This window comes from Myotis lucifugus, unplaced genomic scaffold (assembly GCF_000147115.1).
Source record: "Myotis lucifugus unplaced genomic scaffold, Myoluc2.0 scaffold_377, whole genome shotgun sequence".
NCBI classification, from domain to species: Eukaryota; Metazoa; Chordata; class Mammalia; order Chiroptera; family Vespertilionidae; genus Myotis; species Myotis lucifugus.
Window position 1 is genome coordinate 781393 of NW_005871425.1, and position 20703 is coordinate 802095.

General features: G+C 50.4%; 1 protein-coding gene across 1 annotated transcript in view; it reads left to right on the forward strand.

The window, feature by feature from the left end:
- Positions 1-14450, forward strand: part of KCNK13 (potassium two pore domain channel subfamily K member 13) — a 72681-nt gene extending 58231 nt beyond the window's left edge. Inside the window, exon 3 of the mRNA XM_023765114.1 lies at positions 13570-14450. Coding sequence (XP_023620882.1) covers positions 13570-14441 — 872 coding nt within the window. The 3' untranslated portion in view covers positions 14442-14450. The remainder of the gene's footprint in view (positions 1-13569) is intronic.
- Positions 14451-20703: the final 6253 nt, after the last annotated feature.

Here is a 20703-nt window from a genome sequence, read left to right on the forward strand (position 1 = left end):
TGGTTCAATGGTTAGAGCATCAGCCCCAGCACCAAAGGGTCGTGGGTTCAATTCCCAGTCAGGGGCTCGAACCTGAGTTGCATGTTCAATTCCTGGCCCTGGTCGAGGGGCATGTAGCACATGCTGGAGACAACCAGTCAATGTGTTTCTCTCACATCAATGTTTCTCTCTCTCTCTCTTCCCCTCCCCTTCTACTCTCTAAAAACCAATGGAAAAAATATTTTCAGGTGAGGATTAACAAAACAAAACAAAGAATGTAGCAACTGCTGGACAGAAATGCTTTTCCAGATGATGGGGCTGCCTTGCCTTGGGAATTGTGGGGCTCACGCTAGCCCGTTAACCATGCACGGGACTGACTTGAGAGGCTGGCTCTGGCTGCAGGCTTATGACTAAGCGCCCGCTCACTGTTAAAGTCATCTGTGAGTGCATCACCGTGCACGTGGTTAATCCACAGAGCGGTGGGGCCTGCTGGCTCATTCCGGGGGCCTCTGCCCTCCAGGCTGCTGCCCCAGGTCTTCCAATAACAACACAGATCTCCACCTGGGACTCATTCACAAAGAAAACAGAGATAAAGCTGAAGTGGTTTCATGAGAGAAAAGTCTCCGTGTGCTTGATGACTTCTTGGCAAAGGAAGGACGGGAAGTGTGCCGCCGGCTGGCGTCTCCTCAGGCCTCCTCGGGCCCGTCTCGCTGGCCACACGTCACGGTGTGGGGTCAGCATTCCTCGCTGAGACCCAAGGGAAGGGCGGTGCTGAGGTTCACTGACACCCGGGCTGTTTCCAGGCTGATAAAGGTGCCGGGCACGTGATTTCTCAGGTTTTGCAAACACAGAGCCATTGCGGTTCCATTGTTTCTCATCTGATGACCGCCGACTGTCCGGGGTCAGGTCTGAGGAGACCTTCCCCGCCTCCGTCCACCTCCGGGGGATGCTTTGCGCAGACGGGCATCCGAGGAAGCCAGCCTGTAAAGCCATCGGCAGGGCGTGGCCCCTGCCTCACAGGTGGGCGTGAGAAATGTCTGGCCTATTCAGGAACGTTCGGGGGCCCTTGCCTGCACCTCAGTTCTGCGTCATGCCGATGGCCTCCTCAAGAGAAGGAAGCTTTTTTCCCTGTTTGAGTGTTTGGCTCTAATTGAGTTGGGGAGCATGGCCTTCTCCATGGAAGGTGAGAGAAGGTTCCCAACGTGCCTGCCATGGCTGAGCAGAAAGGTCCACATCGCTGTGATGGGAGGGGCTGCAGAGGAGCCATGTTCTTCCCCGAGGAGGGTTAAGAACATGCATCCAGCCCTAGCAGGTGTGGCTCAGTGGATAGACCATCGGCCTGTGGACCGAAGGGTCCTGAGTTCGATTCCGGTCAAAGGCACGTACCTCAGTTGCAGGCTCCTCCCCGGCCCAGGCCCTGGTCAGGGCTTGTGCAGGAGGCAACCAATCAATGTGTTTCTCTCACATCGATATTTCTCTCTGACTTTCCCTCTCTCTTCCACTCTCTAAAAATCAATGGAAAAACATCCACAGGTGAGGATTAAAAAAAAAGAGCATGCATCCAGCTGTTGAAACTCTTCCGCATGCAGGGAACCACGCCACAGGTGCTGGAAGGGCAGGACGGGCCAAGGGGCGCAGGCCCCCTGCAGGTCACGCACACCTGGCTGAGTAAGCCAAGGCCAGGGCTGCACCTGGGTGAACAGACAAGCCAGGTGGCGCCTGGAAATAGAAGCCTGTTACCCAAGAAGGAGGTTGGTCTGAGAGTCATGAAAAGTGGCCAGACTGTGGGTGAGAGCAGATGCGTTGGGGACGAGCCGGTATCTCTGGCCGGCCCTTTCCTCACCTCCTGCAAAACTGAGCAGGTGCTCGAGACCAGTGGTTCCCAATGTGGGGCACCCCCCCCCACAGGGGGGCAATTTGATTTTTAAGGGGGGCAATTCGAGAATGAGTTATGAACAGTGATTTTTTTGCATTTCTTATGGTTCTAGGCGCCTCATATAACAGTATGTAAATATGTTGTGGCATATTTATGCATTTCAGTTCTCTATTATATGATCTGAAATTTTATTTGCTATTTTTTCATATCACTTCATATTATTTTTTAAACAATTTCTTAGTGATTTCTTCCTCAGTACTTAACTGTCCTTTCGTTCTTTTATTTTTCTCTTTCATGGATGCCATATTTTTTTTTTGGAAGCTTGTTTAGACCAAGTTAATGTCCTTTTAGGCTTCCTCCACGTGAATAGGAGTTCACTTTCTGAATAATAAGATTATATTTAATGGGGGGGGGGCATCAGGATTTTAGAGATGCTTAGGTGGGGCGTGGCCAAAAAAAGCTTGGGAACCCCTGCTCTAGATGGTCCCTGATCTATTTGCAGGTCTCCTGCTTGCCGCCTCTTCTGGTTCCCATGCAACAGGCCACTTCTCAGTGGAACAGGCAGCTGGGAGCAGGTGACAGAGACTGAGGTGGGGGTTTGGGGGCACAGGGTATCTGGATACTCTTACCGAGCAGATCCTGAACCCGGGAGGGAGTCCCCTTTAACAAGGGCCCCGTGGAAAGCATTCCATACATAGGTCTCTCCCTGAGAGCAGGGACACAAACTTATTGATTATAGGTTTGCTTTTAATCTTGCTAAAACTTGAACTGTCTAAGGTTCCACTGGAAATAAAACAGTGCCAATGGTTGTGATTAGAATAAACCCAGCACACAGCATCGTGTGACAGAATGGGTCCTTACTTGGCTGTCTGTCCAACTAGGTCCTGAGCTGTTTGAGGGCAGGACTCTTCCCGCTCCTTCCTCCGTGTCCACGCGGGACCGATGTTGGAGGAAGGCTCCAGGATGGATGGAGACAGGGAAGGTACTCCCGTCTCTGCTCCCCTCATCCCAGTCTGAGCGCAGGGCGCCTGCGGGCCCCGTCGGCTCTTAAACACCACTTGGGATGCTGAAAGGCTACCACCGGCCGGTTTGAACGTCACAAGCTACTTTCATTAGTACGTTCGTGTGTACTTCTCTGGCTAAGACGGACAATGAAAAGAGAAATGAAAAGAAGAACACAGCCCGGTCACAGGATTGTGAAACTGGCGGCGAAAGTGATTTATAGCGTGCGCGTTAGAGGTCATGGAGCAGTTCAGTGGGTTCTTCTGATTCATGTTTCTTCTTTTCATGTTTTCGCTCATTTAAAAAGAGCCAAAGTAAACACAGAAAACGCGGTGAACTTCCTGCTGGCCTTTGGTTTCCTTCCCCCGTGCCGCAGGGGGGTCACCAGCCACTTCATTCCACGTGCGTTTTCCTGCCGGTAACGAGGTCCACACTCAACATAGCCGAGGCCTCTTTCCCCTGCTCTTCTGCAGAGTGGCCAGCGCTCCTGTTCTTGTTTAAAAAACAATACATTGGGGCCCGGCCGGCGTGGCTCAGTGGATAGAGCGGACTGAAGGGTCCAGGTTCGATTCCGGTCAAGGGCATGTACCTGGTTGCAGGCACATCCCCAGTAGGGGGTGTGCAGGAGGCAGCTGATCAATGTTTCTCTCTCATCGATGCTTCTAACTCTGTATCTCTCTCCCTTCCTCTCTGTAAAAAAATCAATAAAATATATTTTTTTAAAAAACAAACAATACATTGGGGCTCGGCCAGCGTGGCTCAGTGGTTGAGCATCGAGCTATGAACCAGGAGGTCACAGTTCGATTCCAGGTCAGGGCACATGCCCAGGTTGCAGGCTCGGTCCCCAGTAGGGGGCATGCAGGGAGGCAGCCAATCAGTGATCTCATCATTGATGTTTCTATCTTTTCTCTCACCTCTCCCTTTCCTCTCTGAAATCCAATTTTTTAAAAATTGTTTTTTTAAGTTAAAAAATGATGCATTGGGAACAAAATGAAAGACAGCTCGTAAATTGTGAAGTTATTCCTGAACATGGAGGGAAGAGATGAGCTGTGAAAACGTGAACACTCTAATTGTCTGTGAGCTGTGTGCTTACCACATTAGAACTGCAGATGCCAGAATTTATTTTCCCGCTCAGTGGCCTGGCACAATGGTAATGAGCTGCTTACACACACAACTGTGCATTTAAAAAGCCTGTAACGTCTTATAATTAGAGGCTGACTTCGCTGCCAGCCTGGCAAGCGGTCCGACTGTTTCTGTGAAGACTGGCGGCTTCTGCCTTTGAGGAGCTGCTGTCATCCGGGCGGAGTGGGAGATTTCCGGCCTGATTATTCAGCCCATGGCCGTGTCTCCTCTCCGACCTGGGTCATCTGGGGTCATTTCCCCGCTTGCCAGCACCCATGGCAGAAAGTAAACTATCAGATTTTACTTACAGTTACTTTTATTTTATTTATAAAAGAACTTGAAGTTCAAAACAATGCATTCGACCTTTTACTTACAGTTTTTTAAAATAATATTAAGCCTGGCCTGCATGGCTCAGTGGTTGAGCATCGACCTATGGACCAGGAGGTCCCAGGTTCGATTCCTGGTCAGGGCACATGCCCAAGTTGCAGGCTCGATCCCTGTGGGGGGCATGCAGGAAGAAGCCGATCAATGATTCTCTCTCATCATTGATGTTTCTATCTCTCTCTCCCTCTCCCTTCCTCTCTGAATTCAATTTAAAAATATTTTTAAAAAGAACATTATATTCCTTGAAGGCCCTTTAACAAGCAGTGAACTTAAACATTTCCACATGCCATACCACGAAGCCGTAATTTAGATCCTGGGGATACAGAGCCAAGGAATGGTACTATTCATCGTTCAGTGTTGGTAGAGGGGCTGGGATCATGGCTTATCGTCCCTTCCACGCCAAACCCCTCTCTCCAAAGAGATAAATCTGGTGCTACAACTGGACAAGCACCGAAATAAATTGAAACCCATTTCACTGTAATGTTTCTCCTGGATGCCCTGTAAGGTCCCTCTGAATTCTCTGAAAGATTAATTACGTCCCGTAGAGTTTGAGGGTTAAGGATATGGGCTGGGAACTGGAGATAAATTTGCCAATGACTTCTGTAGGTTTCTGGTTCTGTGATGAGAAATAAATCAGCAAAGGTTCATGCTCTCCCTAGGGCAGCGCATTTTTTATGATCATTTCTCAGGCCACTTGTGGCCATGCTCTGACATTTCCTGGGGAGTAAGTAAATGATAGCAATCTAGAAGCGGCATGGGGGGCCCTGACCGGGTAGCTCAGTGGGTTAGAGCATCGTCCTGATACATCAAGGTTGCCGTTAAAGAGGAATAAAATCATAAATTATTTTAAAAATTAGAACCATAAGTGAATACTAGTATATGTCTGAGGTGAGGAAGGACTTTTCTCTCCATGAATCCCAAAGCCAAATGCCAGTAAAGGAGAAATTGATGGATTTGCCTACATCAAAAATAAACTTTGGCCTAGCAACAAAACATTTATGTAAAATAAAAGACAGATAAATTGGGGGGAAATATTTCACATATGTAAAAGTCAAGTTAATTAAAAATACATATAAATGAAGAGCTCTCAGAAATCGATAAGAAAAACAATATCAGGAAAATGGACTAGGCATGAATAGGAATTCACAAAAGAAGAAATACAAAAGGCCAAGAAACAACATAGAAAATGTAGGCAATGAAACAAACGTTGGTGGAGAAAGAAAGTATAAATTTTAGAAGAAAATACAGTTGAAGGCAGCGGAGAGGTCATGTCTTCTTTGCTGATAACGATTGGCTGAGTCTGGCACATAGCACACACTCCACCAGTGTTTGTCGAATGAATAAGCAGAGATGCAGAACACAGGTGACCTGCCAGGGAGAAGGAACACTTCGGATGCACATTGGAGAGAAGAGAAAGGCAGAGGTAGAGGCCGTTTTTGAGGGGGTGGGAAGGGCAAATTAGGTCAACTTTTATTGGAGAGCCTGTTTGGCCAGTAAAACTAGAAATGATGTCATCCAGAGACAATCCTTAGTGTCCACTCCTGACAGCCTCCGGGGGGAGTACACCGAGATAGAAGAGGCTCTGAGATAGCACCCAGGGTAGACCATTCTCTTCAAGGCCTTTTGTCTGAATGCCCAGCTGCTCATCCTCTTCCATTCCCCGTGGATGACAACGACTTTGCCCTTTTCCAGCCTCGTGTTCTGGCCATGAACTCTGACCCCTCAGCATCAGCAGTGTGATGGACAAGAAGCGCATCCGCTGCAATGACCTGGACCCTGGTTTGCACTGGGCGCCTGAGACTTGTTCTGATTTCACATTTCATTTTTTTTAAAAAAAATAATTGACTAAAGCCCCTCGCATTTGGGTTAGCAGCCAGAGTTCAGGGGAGGTGTTTTTGTTCCTTCAGTGGGAGTCAGCCCGTTCCTTCCCCGTGACGGCTGAAATGCCACTGTTACGGTATCTTCAAACATTCCCTCTGGCAGTTAAATTCTGACACTGATTCCCTCTGTGCCCTGAGTGTCACAGAGCTTCCCGAAATGGGTTCTTCTCTACTGGCTTTGGGCAAAAGAAATTTATGGCTGCTTTCTGGAAACTAACAATGTCAGAATTAAATGTCTTTAAGCAGAGGGCCCGGTAGAGCCCCCTCAAAGAACAGTTTATTGCAGAGCAGTGATTCATTCAGATTCAGCCCGGGAGGAGCCTCTAAAAAGAACAAGGTTTGCCCAGCCGGCATGGCTCAGGGATTGAGTGTCGACCTATGAACCCGGAGGTCCCGGTTCCATTCCTGGTCGAGGCACATGCCCGGGTTGTGGGCTCGATCCCCTGTGTGGGGCGTGCCGCAGTTGATAAATGATTCTCTCTCATCATTGATGTCTCTCTTTCTCTCTCTCCCCCTCTCTCTTCCTCTCTGAAATAAAATATATATATTTATTTAAAAATTAAATAAATGAATAAAAAGAACAGGGTTTGAGTGGTGAATCTCTAAAGAGTCTTTTAAAGAAATGGAAGGAAGAGAGGGGAGGAAGGAGGGGACCAGAGGAGAAGAAGGGAGGAAGGGAAAGGGAAACCGGATTTTCCACAGGAAGCTTCGGTTTCCTACAGCTGATTTCCATAGCAAACAGGAGAATGTGTACCGACTATTTCTAGGAAACTCTAGGTAACGTAGGGTTTGTCGTGATGCCATAGTAACATGCTGTCTTAGCTCAGGCCGCAAAAGCCAGTACCACAGGCTGGGTGACTAATGACCAATGGAAGTGTATTCTCAGAGTTCAGGAGCTGGAAGTCCGAGGTCAGAGGCCCGCACAGTTGGCTTCTGGGTGCGAGCCCTCTTCTGGGTGCGGCCTGCCGACTTCTTGTCGTATCCACACGTGGCAGAGAGAGGCAGAAAGACCGCCCCGCTGACTCCAAGGGCACTAATCCCATCATGAGGGCTCCACCATCATGACCTCAGCGAACCCTACTTACCTCCCAGAGGCCCACCTCCACGTACATCGCGTTGAGGCGTCGGCTTCCAGCATTTGCGTTTTGGGGGGACATAATACACAGGAAATGTCATGAGTTAGTAGAGAAGAGATACAAACTGGGGAAGGACACAGATGACGATGGTCTGTCACTTAACTTGCCCAAGCCATGCTTCATTCCTTTTTTTCTTTTTGAATATGTTCTTTATGGATTTCAGAGAGAAAGGGAGGGGGGGAGAGAGAGGAACATCAATGATGAGAATCACTGAACTGCTGCCTCCTGCACGCCCCACACTGGGGATCGAGCCCACAGCCTGGCATGTGCTCTGACCGGGAATCAAACCGTGACCTCCTGGTTCCTAGTTCGACGCTCAACCGCTGAGCCACACCAGCCGGGGCCATGCTTCGCTCTTGCTACAGCACCACACATCTGAGTAAAGCCACCAAAGACCAGAGAGCCACCAATATTCTCCAGGTCTTTGGCTTTCAAACTGGATTTCTGGGGGCACTGGGATCCCACCAGAGCTAAGAGGCTGCTGTGGGAGTGGGAGGGGGTGCAGAAGGTGGGCTGAGAGCCATGAGGGTGCAGGTGGCATTTTCATAATTCCTCAAAGTGTCTCGCAGCCAGAACTTCTCACTCAGGCTGCTACGAGCCCTGCGTGGTGGTAACATTCTACTTAACCGAGCCATTTCTTTGTAGTCTGGGGGAGGGCAATTTAGCTCAAGAGAGAACATAATTATAGGCGCTCGCTTTTAAGGTGTCGCTTCTCAGTTTAGAAGTTAAGTAGCTCTGGAATTGGAACACCTACTCGAGGTAAGTAAATGATTCTCCCCCCTTGTTTAAATGCGAGCAGTCAGAAATAATGACAGCATTTATTTCAGCCATCATCCTAGCTGATGCTTGAGAAAGCATGAAGCGCAGAGCTAAATGCCCCCGCGACTCTGTATTTCTCCGGGAAATGCAGTTTGTAAAATTTCCCCTTCAGAAGCTGACGTATTCTGACTCCCTGGAGGCTAATTTTTGTTGCTTTCTGAGTAGGATAAAAATGACGGTGACTTGTACTAATGCACATGATTTAAAGAGTTCTCTGTCACACCCAAGTTTCCAACTTGTATCGTTACGATATGCAGTAATTTATTTTTTTACTTCTAATGCACTGGAGGCCCAGTGCACAACATTCGTGCACTGTATGTGTGTGTGTGTGTGTGTGTGTGTTGGGGGGGGAGTGGGGGTGTTGTCCCTCAGCCTGGCCTGCACCCTTTCGCCATCTGGGAGCCCTCAGGGGATGTCATTGAGCATCTGCCCCCTAGTGGTCAGTGCGCATCATAGGAACCGGTCATTCCACCGTTCGGTCAATTTGCACATTACCCTTTTATTATATAGGATTGCTAAGGAGTCTAGAAATGACCCCGAATTCAGCAGTTAAGAGGAAAATAGTTAAATCTTTACTACATATGATTTTATGATATTTTGTCAAAGATGCTTCACTGTGAACAAAATGAGAGAGGAGTTAGAACCCTGAAATAGCAAAGTCTAAAAATATCCTTAACCTTAGGAAGGACTCCTAACAGCTCGGGTCTGCAGCGAGACCATCTCCCCTCAGCCCGCATGGTGACTTGTGAAATGCGTTCAGTCTGTGATGTCATTGTAGTTGAGAAATGGGACAGATAGAACTTTTCTCGGGGTGCACTATAGATGTACCTGCCTGGCCTGTAGGAGAGCCGAGGGTACCCAAGGTGAGCGCCCTTCAGAATCCTGGGGTGATCGAATGTATGGAATGAGCTCAGATCTGCGCTCTGCACACACCAAGCACAGAATATTGGAATCTGAAGGTCCTTAGAGTTCATCTGGGCCACCCTTCCTCTCTGAAATAAAATATTCTTAACGTTAGGAAAAAATATATATATGTATGTATTTAATATAAGAGGGGAGACTGTTAACAAAAGAGACTTAACAGATAAAATGTGTGGACCTTGTTAGGATCCTGACTTCTACAGATGATCTGTAAAAAAATCATTTTGAGAAACTTGAATATGGATGGGTATTATTTGGTGTTAAGGAATTAGTGTCCATTTTGTAGGGTGTGATAATGGCAGAGTGGCTCCTTTGGGAGCAGGAAGTCCTTGCCAGTTACAGTGCGTTGTTATTAATGGATGAAATGGGAATTTCTGGGATTTTCTTTAAAAGACTTCGGTAAATAAAGGGAGTGGGCTGGGCTAGCAGAAACGTGATTGGCAAAAATGTTGACAATTGCTGGAATTGGGAAATGAAAGTTTATTATAGTACTAGAGGCCTGGTGCACAGATTCGTGCACCAGTGGGGTCCCTCAGCCTGGCCTGTGCCCTCTCGCAATCTAAGACCCCTCAGGGGATGTCGGAGGCCCGGTGCATGGATTTGGCCGGATCCACGCAGTCCAGGCCAAGGGACCCCACCAGTGCATGAATCCATGCATATAAGATCTTTGGTTAATCTCTCCCCGCCCTCCCCCTTTCTCTCTGAGATTCATCAGTCTGTTCCATGTTTCCATGCCTGTTCGTTGAGCATCTGCCCCCTGGTGGTCAGTGCACATCATAGCACCGGTCGAACGGTCGAAAGATTGAACGGTCGCTTAGGCTTTTATATATAGGCTAGAGGCCTGTTGCGTGAAGAGATTCGTGCAATAGGCCTTCCCTTCCCTTTGCTGCTGGCACTGGTTTGCCTCTGGCACTCGGGACCCAGGCCTTCGCTCTGGCCGGGCTCTGGCCGGAGCCGGCCCTGGAGCCATCAGGCTTCGCTCCGCCGGCCCTGGAGCTGTCAGGCTTCGCTCTGCAGCTTGGAGCCTACGTATGCAAATTAACCGCCATCTTTGTTGGGTTCATTTCCATACTCTCTTGATTGGCTGGTTAGCGTAGCGAAGGTACGGTCAATTTACATGTTTGTCTATTATTAGGTAAGATTCTCTCTACCTTTGTATGTGTTTGAAAAATATCATAATGCAAAGCTTTTACATCTTTTTACCTTGAGTTGTTTCTTTTAAGACTATGGAGTGGACAACATCTACATAAAAGGGTAGAGACTGCAGGCCTACTAGGACACCTCTCTTCTTGGTCTCAATGAAGGGCTCTTTGGGGGTTGACTGGGCCCCTGGCAGTCCCTGATTGCTTCATTCCTGGCCCCAAGGACCCCAGGGAGTTGCCTGGGGGTCGTGGTCACATAAAACAGGTCGGAAATGGTTCCGTGGAGCTAGACTGCCGTGGACTGCCAGGTGAGCTTCTGTGGCCTCCAAACTACACTTGTGCGCCTTTGGTCCCCAGTTGACTGGCTCATCTTCTCCCAGATTCGGGTTGGACACAAATCAGATAGCTTCAGGCTGGAAGCACAGGGAATACATTGCGCATTGAGAAGCGGCTCCTGTGACAATCCATTCATTTCTGTGCCTGTCAAATACAGGCAGACCGAAATGCATGGAGCATAACAGGGTTTAAACTGACGTATTTACATCACCTGTTGGAAGAGGCATGAATACATGTTGAAGTGTATGTTTTAGTAACGACTGTAGGGTTTTAGCTTCTGATGGCAGCCAGTCTCCTGATTTTGGTGCCAGATTTGGCAGCCACTGCAGCGTGGGTGTCTGTGTCAAGCATGGAACTACAGATCCTTGGTCCATTTCCCTCCCTCAGCTCTGCTTCCAGTGTGTTCCCCTGACAGTCACTTGCACTCACTCAGCAGAGTCAGGTGGCAAGAGCACAGGCCTGGGAAACGAGACACATCTAGGTCCTGATTCTGGCTTCCCACTTTTAGGCAGTGACTGAATTCCGCTTTTTCTCATTCGTCCAATGAGGCCAATAGACTGGAAACTAGCACCCAGCTCCCCAGCGTGGGGGTGAAGGGTCAGTGGCACCTGGCAGAGCACAGGCCTTGGTCATGCCCATGTCTTTTCCTTCCACCAAGGAGGACCCTGAGGCTGATTATTCTCAGTCCAGGGCATCCTCGGTGCTCAGTACTCTGAGCTCAAGAAGGGGGCGGCTTTCTCTGGAAAAGCCTGCATTGTCAGCTTACACATGCCTAAGCCCGAGAGGGGCAACAGCTATGGAAACACCTCCACATGCAAACATGAGGAGGCTGTCTGCCATTGCGCCTGGGAACACCCCATTTTCTGTTATTTTTGCTGATTGGAAAGATGGCAGTGATCGATCTAATACAGTAGGTGATCAAACGTCGTGGATTACCCTTTCTTTAATAAAATCGAATGTTTTAAAACCAAATAAACAAGATCGAGTCTAGAAATTTTAAATCCCCGGAACACGTCGCAAAATCACTGGACGTCTCATTCACGGGAAAATCGGTTTCTCAAGCTCACGCATGGGCTTCAGCAACAACCTGTGTGTGCGCAAGTCACACGTCCAGGACGAGGCTGCGTTCAGGACCCTGATGCCAGGGGAGCCCCATCACGCCTTCATGCTGGCCCTTGAGTCAATGGGCCTTGTTCTGTAGACGGCAGTTTATCTGTCTCGGCCTAGAGCAGTGGTTCTCAACCTTCTGGCCCTTTAAATACAGTTCCTCATGTTGTGACCCAACCATAAAATGATTTTCGTTGCTACTTCATAACTGTAATGTTGCTACTGTTATGAATCGTAATGTAAATATCTGATATGCAGGATGGTCTTAGGCGACCCCTGTGAAAGGGTCGTTCGACCGCCAAAGGGGTCGCGACCCACAGGTTGAGAACCGCTGGCCCAGAAGCTGCGCTCCTTGAGGTCCAGGACCTCGGACAGGTCATCTTCGTGTGACCCAGACCCCTATGCAGGCTCTTGAACTTAACAGATGAACTTAACTCAATAAATTACTGCTGCCCAGCCAGTGATTGAGCATTGACCCATGAACCAGGAGGTCATGGTTCGACTCCCCATCAGGGCACATGCCCAGGTTGCGGGCTCGATCCCCGGTGTGGGACGTGCAGGAGGCAGCCGATCAATGATTCTCTCTCATCATTGATGTTCCTCTCTCTCTCTCCCTCTCCCTTCCTCTCTCTGAAATGAATAAAAAACTATTTTTAAATTAATAATAATACATTATTACTATGACCTGTGGCTGAGAGCTGCCCCGCTCTCTACAAGAAAAATAATTGTCACCTTTGGGATCGGACAGGAAGATTTCGGAAAAGAAAGCATGCCCATTTGAATCTCATGCTACACGAGAAAGCTCTCTTCTGATTCTTGGCAAATGTATCACTGCTCTCTTTTCTGTTTCTCATTTTTCTTAATGATATCCAGTGTCCTACAGCTGAATTTTTAGTAACATGTCTATGTGCCTGGGTAGAAAGGTCAAGAAGGTGGAAATCGTGAACAGGAAAAGACAAGAGCAAGAGAGACATTTTATATTTTGTCAACCAACATCTCAGTGTTCACTTCCAGAGCATGAGGTGTACATGGGAAGAATTTTGTTTAAAAAATGAGAAAATGTTGAGCGAATTTCTCAGCTCTACATATGCTGGTATCTGCTGTGTCTCTGCCTGGAACAGCCCCATCCCCACCACCATCACCTTCATCATCACTTGTTCACACACATAGAACACGCACACACATACAACACACACACACACCCTCCTTTTCTACCTAACTTCTCTTTAGCTTTCAAGTCTCCATGCTTCGTCTTTCCAGAACCCCAATTCTGAAATGGGCTCCCCTCTAAGCAGCTCCCCTGGGATCCTACAGCACGAGGCTGACCACACAGTGTTAGTCATCGCCTCACTGGACGAGAGCTCCCTGAGGACAGGGCCCAGGTCTGTCTTTTCCACAGTTCGATCCCTCGTTCCCCGAATGGCACTCGGCACGTTTATGGAACACATGAATTTCGATGAGTCTGTATAAGCCCTTTCTTTGTATGAACCTTTGTTTATCTCTCTGAACAACATTTGTCGAGTCTGGCTGTTCAGGTTGTGTACTGTACTAGGACGTCCAGCAGGGTGGGGAGGAGAGGCAGAAATCAGCCCACCTACCCATCACCAAGCCATTTGCACTGGCCGCGCCCGCCTGGAGGACAAGGTGCCTTTTCCTGATTTGCTCTGTGGCTCCATCTCTGAACAACGAGTAGCGTCTTCAAAGGCAGTGAGGACTTACCCTCGAGTTCCTAGGAGGACGAGGCCTGGGTGCTTCCGTGAAACCGTTTCTGTGGGTCCTTGGCCCACATCAGAGCCAAGACCCTGACCCCATCCACGGCACGGCTCTCCCTCACGCTTCTCTCCTCTGACTTTTGTCTCCCGCAGGGTTTGGGATGACGACTCCCGCGACAGTAGGAGGGAAAATCTTTCTGATCTTCTACGGCCTCATTGGGTGTGCAAGCACCATCTTGTTCTTCAACCTCTTCCTGGAGCGGCTGATCACCGTCATCGCCTACATCATGAAGTCCTGCCAGCAGCAGCAGCTCCGGAGAGAGGGGGCCCTGCCCCGGGAGAGCCCCAAGAACCTCTGCGGTGCGGTGGGCGGCCTGGCGGGCTGGAAGCCCTCCGTGTACTACGTCATGCTGATCCTGTGCCTGGCCTCCCTCCTCATCTCCTGCTGCGCCTCCGCCATGTACACCTGCATCGAGGGCTGGAGCTACTTCGACTCCCTCTACTTCTGCTTCGTGGCGTTCAGCACCATCGGCTTTGGGGACCTGGTCAGCAGCCAGAACGCCATGTACGAGAGCCAGGGCCTCTACCGCTTTGCCAACTTCGCCTTCATCCTCATGGGCGTCTGCTGCATCTACTCCTTGTTCAATGTCATCTCCATCCTCATCAAACAGTCGGTGAACTGGATCCTGAGGAAAATGGGCAGCGGGTGCTGCCGGCAGTGCCAGGGTGGCCTCCCGCGGGCACGCAGAAACGTGATCATGCCAGGCAGCGACCCCTCAGAAACGGGCGGGGTGATGGACAGCGAGGTGGGTGGGCGGCGCCCCTCGGAGGAGATGATCTCCATGAAGGACTTCCTGACCGCCAACAAGGTGTCACTGGCCGCCCTGCAGAAGCAGCTGTCTGAGTCGACCAACGGCTGCCGCCTCCAGACGGGCACGCAGCCTCGGGACAGCGAGTTCTCAGGGGGTGTGGGGGCCTTTGCCATCATGAACAACAGGCTGGCAGAGACCAGTGGGGACAGGTAGGACCCAGGAGGCCGGGAGAGGAGCGTCACCGAGGAGCGTCACCGAGCTCGGCTCTGCCCGTGGCTGGGCTCGTCCTGGGCGGTGCCTCTGGCTCAGCGGTTCTCAACCTGTGAGTCGCGACCCCTTTGGCGGATGAACGACCCTTTCACAGGGGTCGCCTAAGACCATCCTGCATATCAGATATTTACATGACGATTCATAACAGTAGCAACATTACAGTTATGAAGTAGCAACGAAAATCATTTTATGGTGGGGTCACAACATGATGAACTGTATTTAAAGGGCCAGAAGGTTGAGAACCACTGCTCTGGCTTCTTGAAGCCCAGCTTGTTTGGGCTCCAACAAACAGCCGGCTTTCAGGGCCACAGAAGCTGAACCCTCGATGCCTTCCTTATCTTTATTCTTTTCATTTAAATTCAGTCTTTTAAACACAAATCATAGAGCAGCCCAAGACAGTGGGCTGTTTCTTTGCTCCTCCTGCTCCAGGGTTTTAACTATTTGCTGGAGGGGGAGGGAGGGTAAGCCTTGATTTCCTGCTGCTCTGACCTTCCTGTGGAAATGAAACCCCTCCAGATCCTGATCTCCTCCTGGAACCCCGCATGGCCTCGTTCACCTCCTCCCTCCCCGGCCCCTCAGCGCGAGCAGGGGAAGCGTGAGGCAGGTCTGGGCTCCGGCTGCCTTCGGAGCAGGTTGCTCTGCGGTGCCACGGCCAAGGCCACCATCTGTTTTAGTCTTTACCTGGTTCCCTGCTTTTTGCTTTTCCTTTTTTTTTAAGATCTTAATGTTTGGGACCTCCATGTGCTAAGAACATGAAATGCAGCAGCGAAGAGGTGGGGGAGCCTCAGCTTTGAGACTAAAGAATACGGTTGGACATTCTCCCTGTCAGCGGGCACAGGGACGACTTCGTTCTTACCAGGCCTGGGGGCCCATGGCGGAGATCATGCCTGACTATGTGTTAGAACTGGAAACTCAATAAACCCTCGTTTTATTAACTAAGAGTCCGTGGCTGCTCCTTGTGGACAGGGGGAGTGAGGTGTCTAACGAAACAGGCGGTTACTGCACTCAGAGGCAAAGGAAGCAGGAAATGAACCTTTGGAGATATGAGCCTCATCTCGGATTCATGGCTGGAGAAACATTCTAGGCCAGAAAATAAAATGTGGCTTTCCTTGTGGAATCTGTTTCAGTTCTGCCTTCTGGGATTGTAACAAGCCCGGTTGCATAACCTCCCAAGTAGTTAACATGTCCGCGCTAGGAACAAGGGCTATTCATCTTCACGTATGCAGGAGGGAACGTTTTAGGGATGAGAGCACAGTTAGAAAGAGATAGCTGTTGTTTTTATACGATAAGAATGGTGCACACACAGTTCTTCCAGAAATGATGAGGAAAGGACGGGTGCGATAAAGAAGATAGAAGGGCCCTGGCCGGGAGCTCAGTGGTTAGAGCATCGGCCTGCACACTGAATGCTCTCGGGTTCAATTCCCGGTCAAGGGCACATTGTACCTCGGTTGCAGGCTCCATCCCCAGCCCTAGTCAGGGCGCATGCAGGAGACAACCAATTGGTTTGTCTCGCATCAATGTTTCCCTCTCTCTCCCCCTCACCCCCCTTTCCACTCCATCCAAAAGCAATGGGGAGAAATCCACAGAAGAAGATAAAGGGGAAAACCGACGCCTAATGAGACTGAAATGTTGAGCAGAAGCCATCAGAGATGGACCATCACATCCAACCGCCTTGTTTTTTTACACAAGGAAACGGGCACGAAGGGGCTGCTCCTTGTCTGAGCTCTCGGGCGGATGGGGTACAGCGAGGGGAGCCCAGGTCTCCATATGGGGAAGTCGGGCTCTTCCTCCAGGCTCCACACCTCGTGGAGCCCTCCTGCAACGGCGCCCTCTTCAGGCCGAGTTGCCTTTTCTTCCAGCGGCAAACCCAACTATTCTCTTCACAAGGTCAGACGTGCCCAGCAGCAGACGTGTGTTAAGCAGCAGCCCCGGGCTTTGACTGTGGGGCTCTGCAGCTCCGATGTCAGAGTTCTTCATCCCTGGGAGAAACACCTTTTCATGCAGAAGCATTCCAGGGGGTAAACATAGGAGGAGCCAGGGAAATAGCTTCCATCAGAACGTCAAGGTAGCCGTTGCTGCCCGAGAGATCCACGGTGGGCGCTGACATTAGTGATGTTCACATTTAAGCTGAGTCAGGATACGTGAAGTCTCAGTGGATCGCCACCAAAACATCTAGTAATTACAAAGGGGAAAATAGCAACTTCCCCGTGTAGAATTCTGGCGGACACCACATTAACCAAGTGCGTTAACATCACCCGCCGCTCAGGCCGATGTCACGCATCACCGGAAGCGGTGCCCTGAGCAGGGCACAGCACCTCTGTGACATCCTTCCCAGGAACAGATAACTTAGTCCAGCGGTTCTCAACCTGTGGGTCGCGACCCCTTTGGCCAGGGGTCCTCAAACTTTTTAAACAGGGGGCCAGTTCACTGTCCCTCAGACCGTTGGAGGGCCGGACTATAGTTTAAAAAAAAACTATGAACAAATTCCTATGCACACTGCACATATCTTATTTTGAAGTAAAAAAACAAAATGGGAACAAATACAATATTTGTATTTGCATGTGGCCCGCGGGCTGTAGTTTGAGGACCCCTGCCTTTGGCAGTCGAACAACCCTTTCACAGGGGTCGCCTAAGACCATCCTGCATATCAGATATTTACATGATGATTCATAACAGTAGCAACATTACAGTTATGAAGTAGCAACGAAAATAATTTTATGGTTGGGTCACAACATGAGGAACTGTATTTAAAGGGCCAGAAGGTTGAGAACCACTGACTTAGTCTAATCACGAGAAAACCACAGACAATGTGAGAGGCGTCCTCCCAGATAGAGCTGTCAAGCTAATGAGAGACAGGAAGACGGGTGTGCTGTCTCAGGTGGGAAGAGACCGAGGAGGCGTGATGACGAAATCCAACATGGGAGCCTGGACTGGACTGGATCTTGACGCATGAAAAGGACGTTAGTGGGAAAGCGGGGTGAACCCCAACAACTTGTAGTCTAGTTGGTCATCATCTTTACTAAGGTTGCATTCTTGGTTTTGATGGTTGCTCTGTGGTTATGGAAGGTGTTAACATGCGCCGAAGTGGGGTAGAGGTATATGGGAGCTCTCTGTCCGACTTTTGCAATTCACATCCAAAGTTCTCTCAGAGTGAAACGTTAAAAAAAATCGAAACTTTCTCAGGATGGCACACAGCCAGTCACACCTCGATTTGGGCCGGGAGCTGAGCACACACAGGGGACTCCAATTCGGATCTCACATCCCACACGAGAAGTGGCCAGGGATCTCCAGCAGCCGCCCTGAGAGTGTGGTCCAGCCCAGCAGCAGCCCCTGGGAACGTGTTGGAAGTGCAGATTCTCAGCGCTCCAACCCGACGGAAGGAATCGGAGGCACGAAGGGCAGGGCCTGGCGATCTGCATCTTAACGCGTCCTCTGGGTGATTTTTTCCAGGAAAGAATGTCCTGAGCGTGAGCTGGAAAGGACAGGAGAGAGGCCCTCCCCTGGAGCCCAGCTCATGTCCCCACCGCGTTCTGCCGCTGTGACCGGATCCCAGTGCCTCCCAGACTGAATCTCTGGTCTGCATCTCAGAGCCATTGCTGGTGAACTTGACTTGCCCAGACGCCAAAACATCTACTGTGGAAACAGCTCTCACGGAAGAATTAGGAAGAATTAGGAGGAATCAGACGAGGGTAATGTGTTGGCATCCTGGATTCAGGCAGAGGTGGTGCTGTGTTATTTGAAAGGGACTTTTTAAAAATTATCACCTCATGATGGTCCTTGGGTAGAAGATTTCTGTGTCACCGTAGGCCGTTGGCTAATTGAATGTTTAGTCTTCCCAGCAGCAGCCTTGGAATTGGAGTCAATGCAGAATCACCTGCCAGAGGCACCGCGCATCCAACATCCTCAAACCCCGAGAGGCACCTCAGGACATTTTTTTTAAAGGCCTTTCCCTAGACCTTCTCAATCAGAATCTATCTAGCTGTCTGTCTGTTTATCTATCTATCCAACTCCTATTGGTCTGTTTCTCTAGAGCACCCTGACTAATACACGTTCCCACTTCACTTTCTCATTCCCTCCTGGATTACTGGAGAACATAAACGGTATTCTCACTGTTTATGAAGAACCATCCCTCCCTTTTTATATATATACTAGAGGCCCGGTGCACAAAATTTGTGCACAAGCCGGGGGGGGGGGGTCCTTCAGCCCGGCCTGCACCCTCTCCAATCCGGGACCCCTTGGTGGACATCCCCCTCACAATCCAGGACCACTGGCCCTAACCACTCATCTGCCTGTCTGCCTGATGCCCCTAACCGCCTTTGCCTGCCAGCCTGATTGCCCCCTAACTGCTCCTCTGTAGGCCTGATCACCCTCTAACTGCCCTCCCCTGCTGGCCTGATCGCCCCTAACTGCCTCTGCCTTGGCCCCCATCACTCTGGCTTTGTCCGGAAGGATGTATGGAAGATGTCCGGTCTAATTAGCATATTAACCTTTTATTAGTATAGATTTTTATTGATTTCAGAGAGGAAGGGAGAGGGAAAGAGAGAGATAGAAACATCAATGATGAGAAAGAATAACTGATTAGCTGCTTCCTACATGCCCCCAACTGGGAATCAAGCCCGCAACCCAGTCATGTGCCCTGACCAGGAATCGAACATGACCTCCTGGTTCATAGGTCGATGCTCAACCACTGAGCCACGCCAGCCGGGCCCTTTTGAATTATACACCTTCAAAGAGAAGAGGCCTGTTACTGAATGTAACATGTCTAATTGTCTTCACCAAGGAGAATTCTTCAAAATGATTGCCAATAAGGATACCATTATATGTTTTGAAGTCAAAGAACTTTCGAGAACATGGAGTTACTGGTGGTGGGAATATCCAGTTACAACTGTCTGGTTTTGATCCAAAACATTTCTTCTTTCCTATGCTAATTTTTTCTCAGATTAGAGATGGGGTTGGGGGCTGGAATCCTGACGTGGTGTGAAACCCCTGATGTGGAACCCCTGGTGTGGAACCCCTGGTGTGGAACCCTGGTGGGGAACCCCTGGTGTGGAACCTCTGGTGTGGAACCTCTGGTGTGGAGCCCCTGGTGTGGAACCCTGGTGTGGAACCCTGGTGTGGAGCCCCTGGTGTGGAACCCCTGGTGTGGAACCCCTGGTGTGGAACCTCTGGTGTGGAACCCTGGTGTGGGCCTCTGTTGTGGAGCCCCTGGTGTGGAGCCCCTGGTGTGGAACCCCTGATGTGGAACTCCTGGTGTGGGCTCCTGGTGTGGAACCCCTGGTGTGGAGCCCTGGTGTGGAACCCCTGGTGCGGAGCCCTGGTGTGGAACCCTGGTGTGGAGCCCTGGTGCGGAACCCTGGTGCGGAGCCCTGGTGTGGAACCCTGGTGTGGAACCCCTGGTGTGGAACCCTGGTGTGGAGCCCCTGGTGTGGAGCCCTGGTGTGGAACCCTGGTGTGGAACCCCTGGTGTGGAACCCTGGTGTGGAACCCCTGGTGTGGAACCCCTGGTGTGGAACCCCTGGTGCAGAACCCTGGTGCGGAGCCCTGGTGTGGAGCCCTGGTGTGGAACCCCTGGTGCGGAACCCTGGTGCGGAGCCCTGGTGTGGAGCCCTGGTGTGGAACCCCTGGTGTGGAACCCTGGTGTGGAACCCTGGTGTGGAACTCCTGGAGTAGAGCCCTGGTGCGGAGCCCCTGGAGTAGAGCCCTGGTGGGGAGCCCCTGGTATGGAGCAGCAGATGGCTTCCTGGGCAATGTTTCAGGTGCCCATTCTCTGCGCTGAACGTGTGGCCACAGCTGTTCTTCAGCTACGGAGACTGCCCCTCACGCGGAGGCCTGCGAAGAAAAATGTCAGACACCTTCCCCCATCCGTTCCATGCGCAAAGCCTCACGTAAGTGGACCCTTAACTAGAAGCCTCAGCTGTCCCGTGAGTAGAAGATATGACGAACGGGCCAGGGGAGTGGATGCCGCCATGATTATTGTCATGACTAAGCTGCTTGATATGTTTCATGCTGAGTCGTGGTCACAGCTCATCGCAAGGCCCATCCCACGTTCTCTCTTGGTCTAGTCAGTCGGTTGCCTTTCAGCCACCGAGCGATCTTGGGGGCCGCGGAGGGAGAGGAAGAGGCTGATCTGAAGATGCACCCTTCCTACCCTTGGACGCTCCATTTTCATACTCAGCTTAACCCCGAGATCCCGCACTCTCCCCTT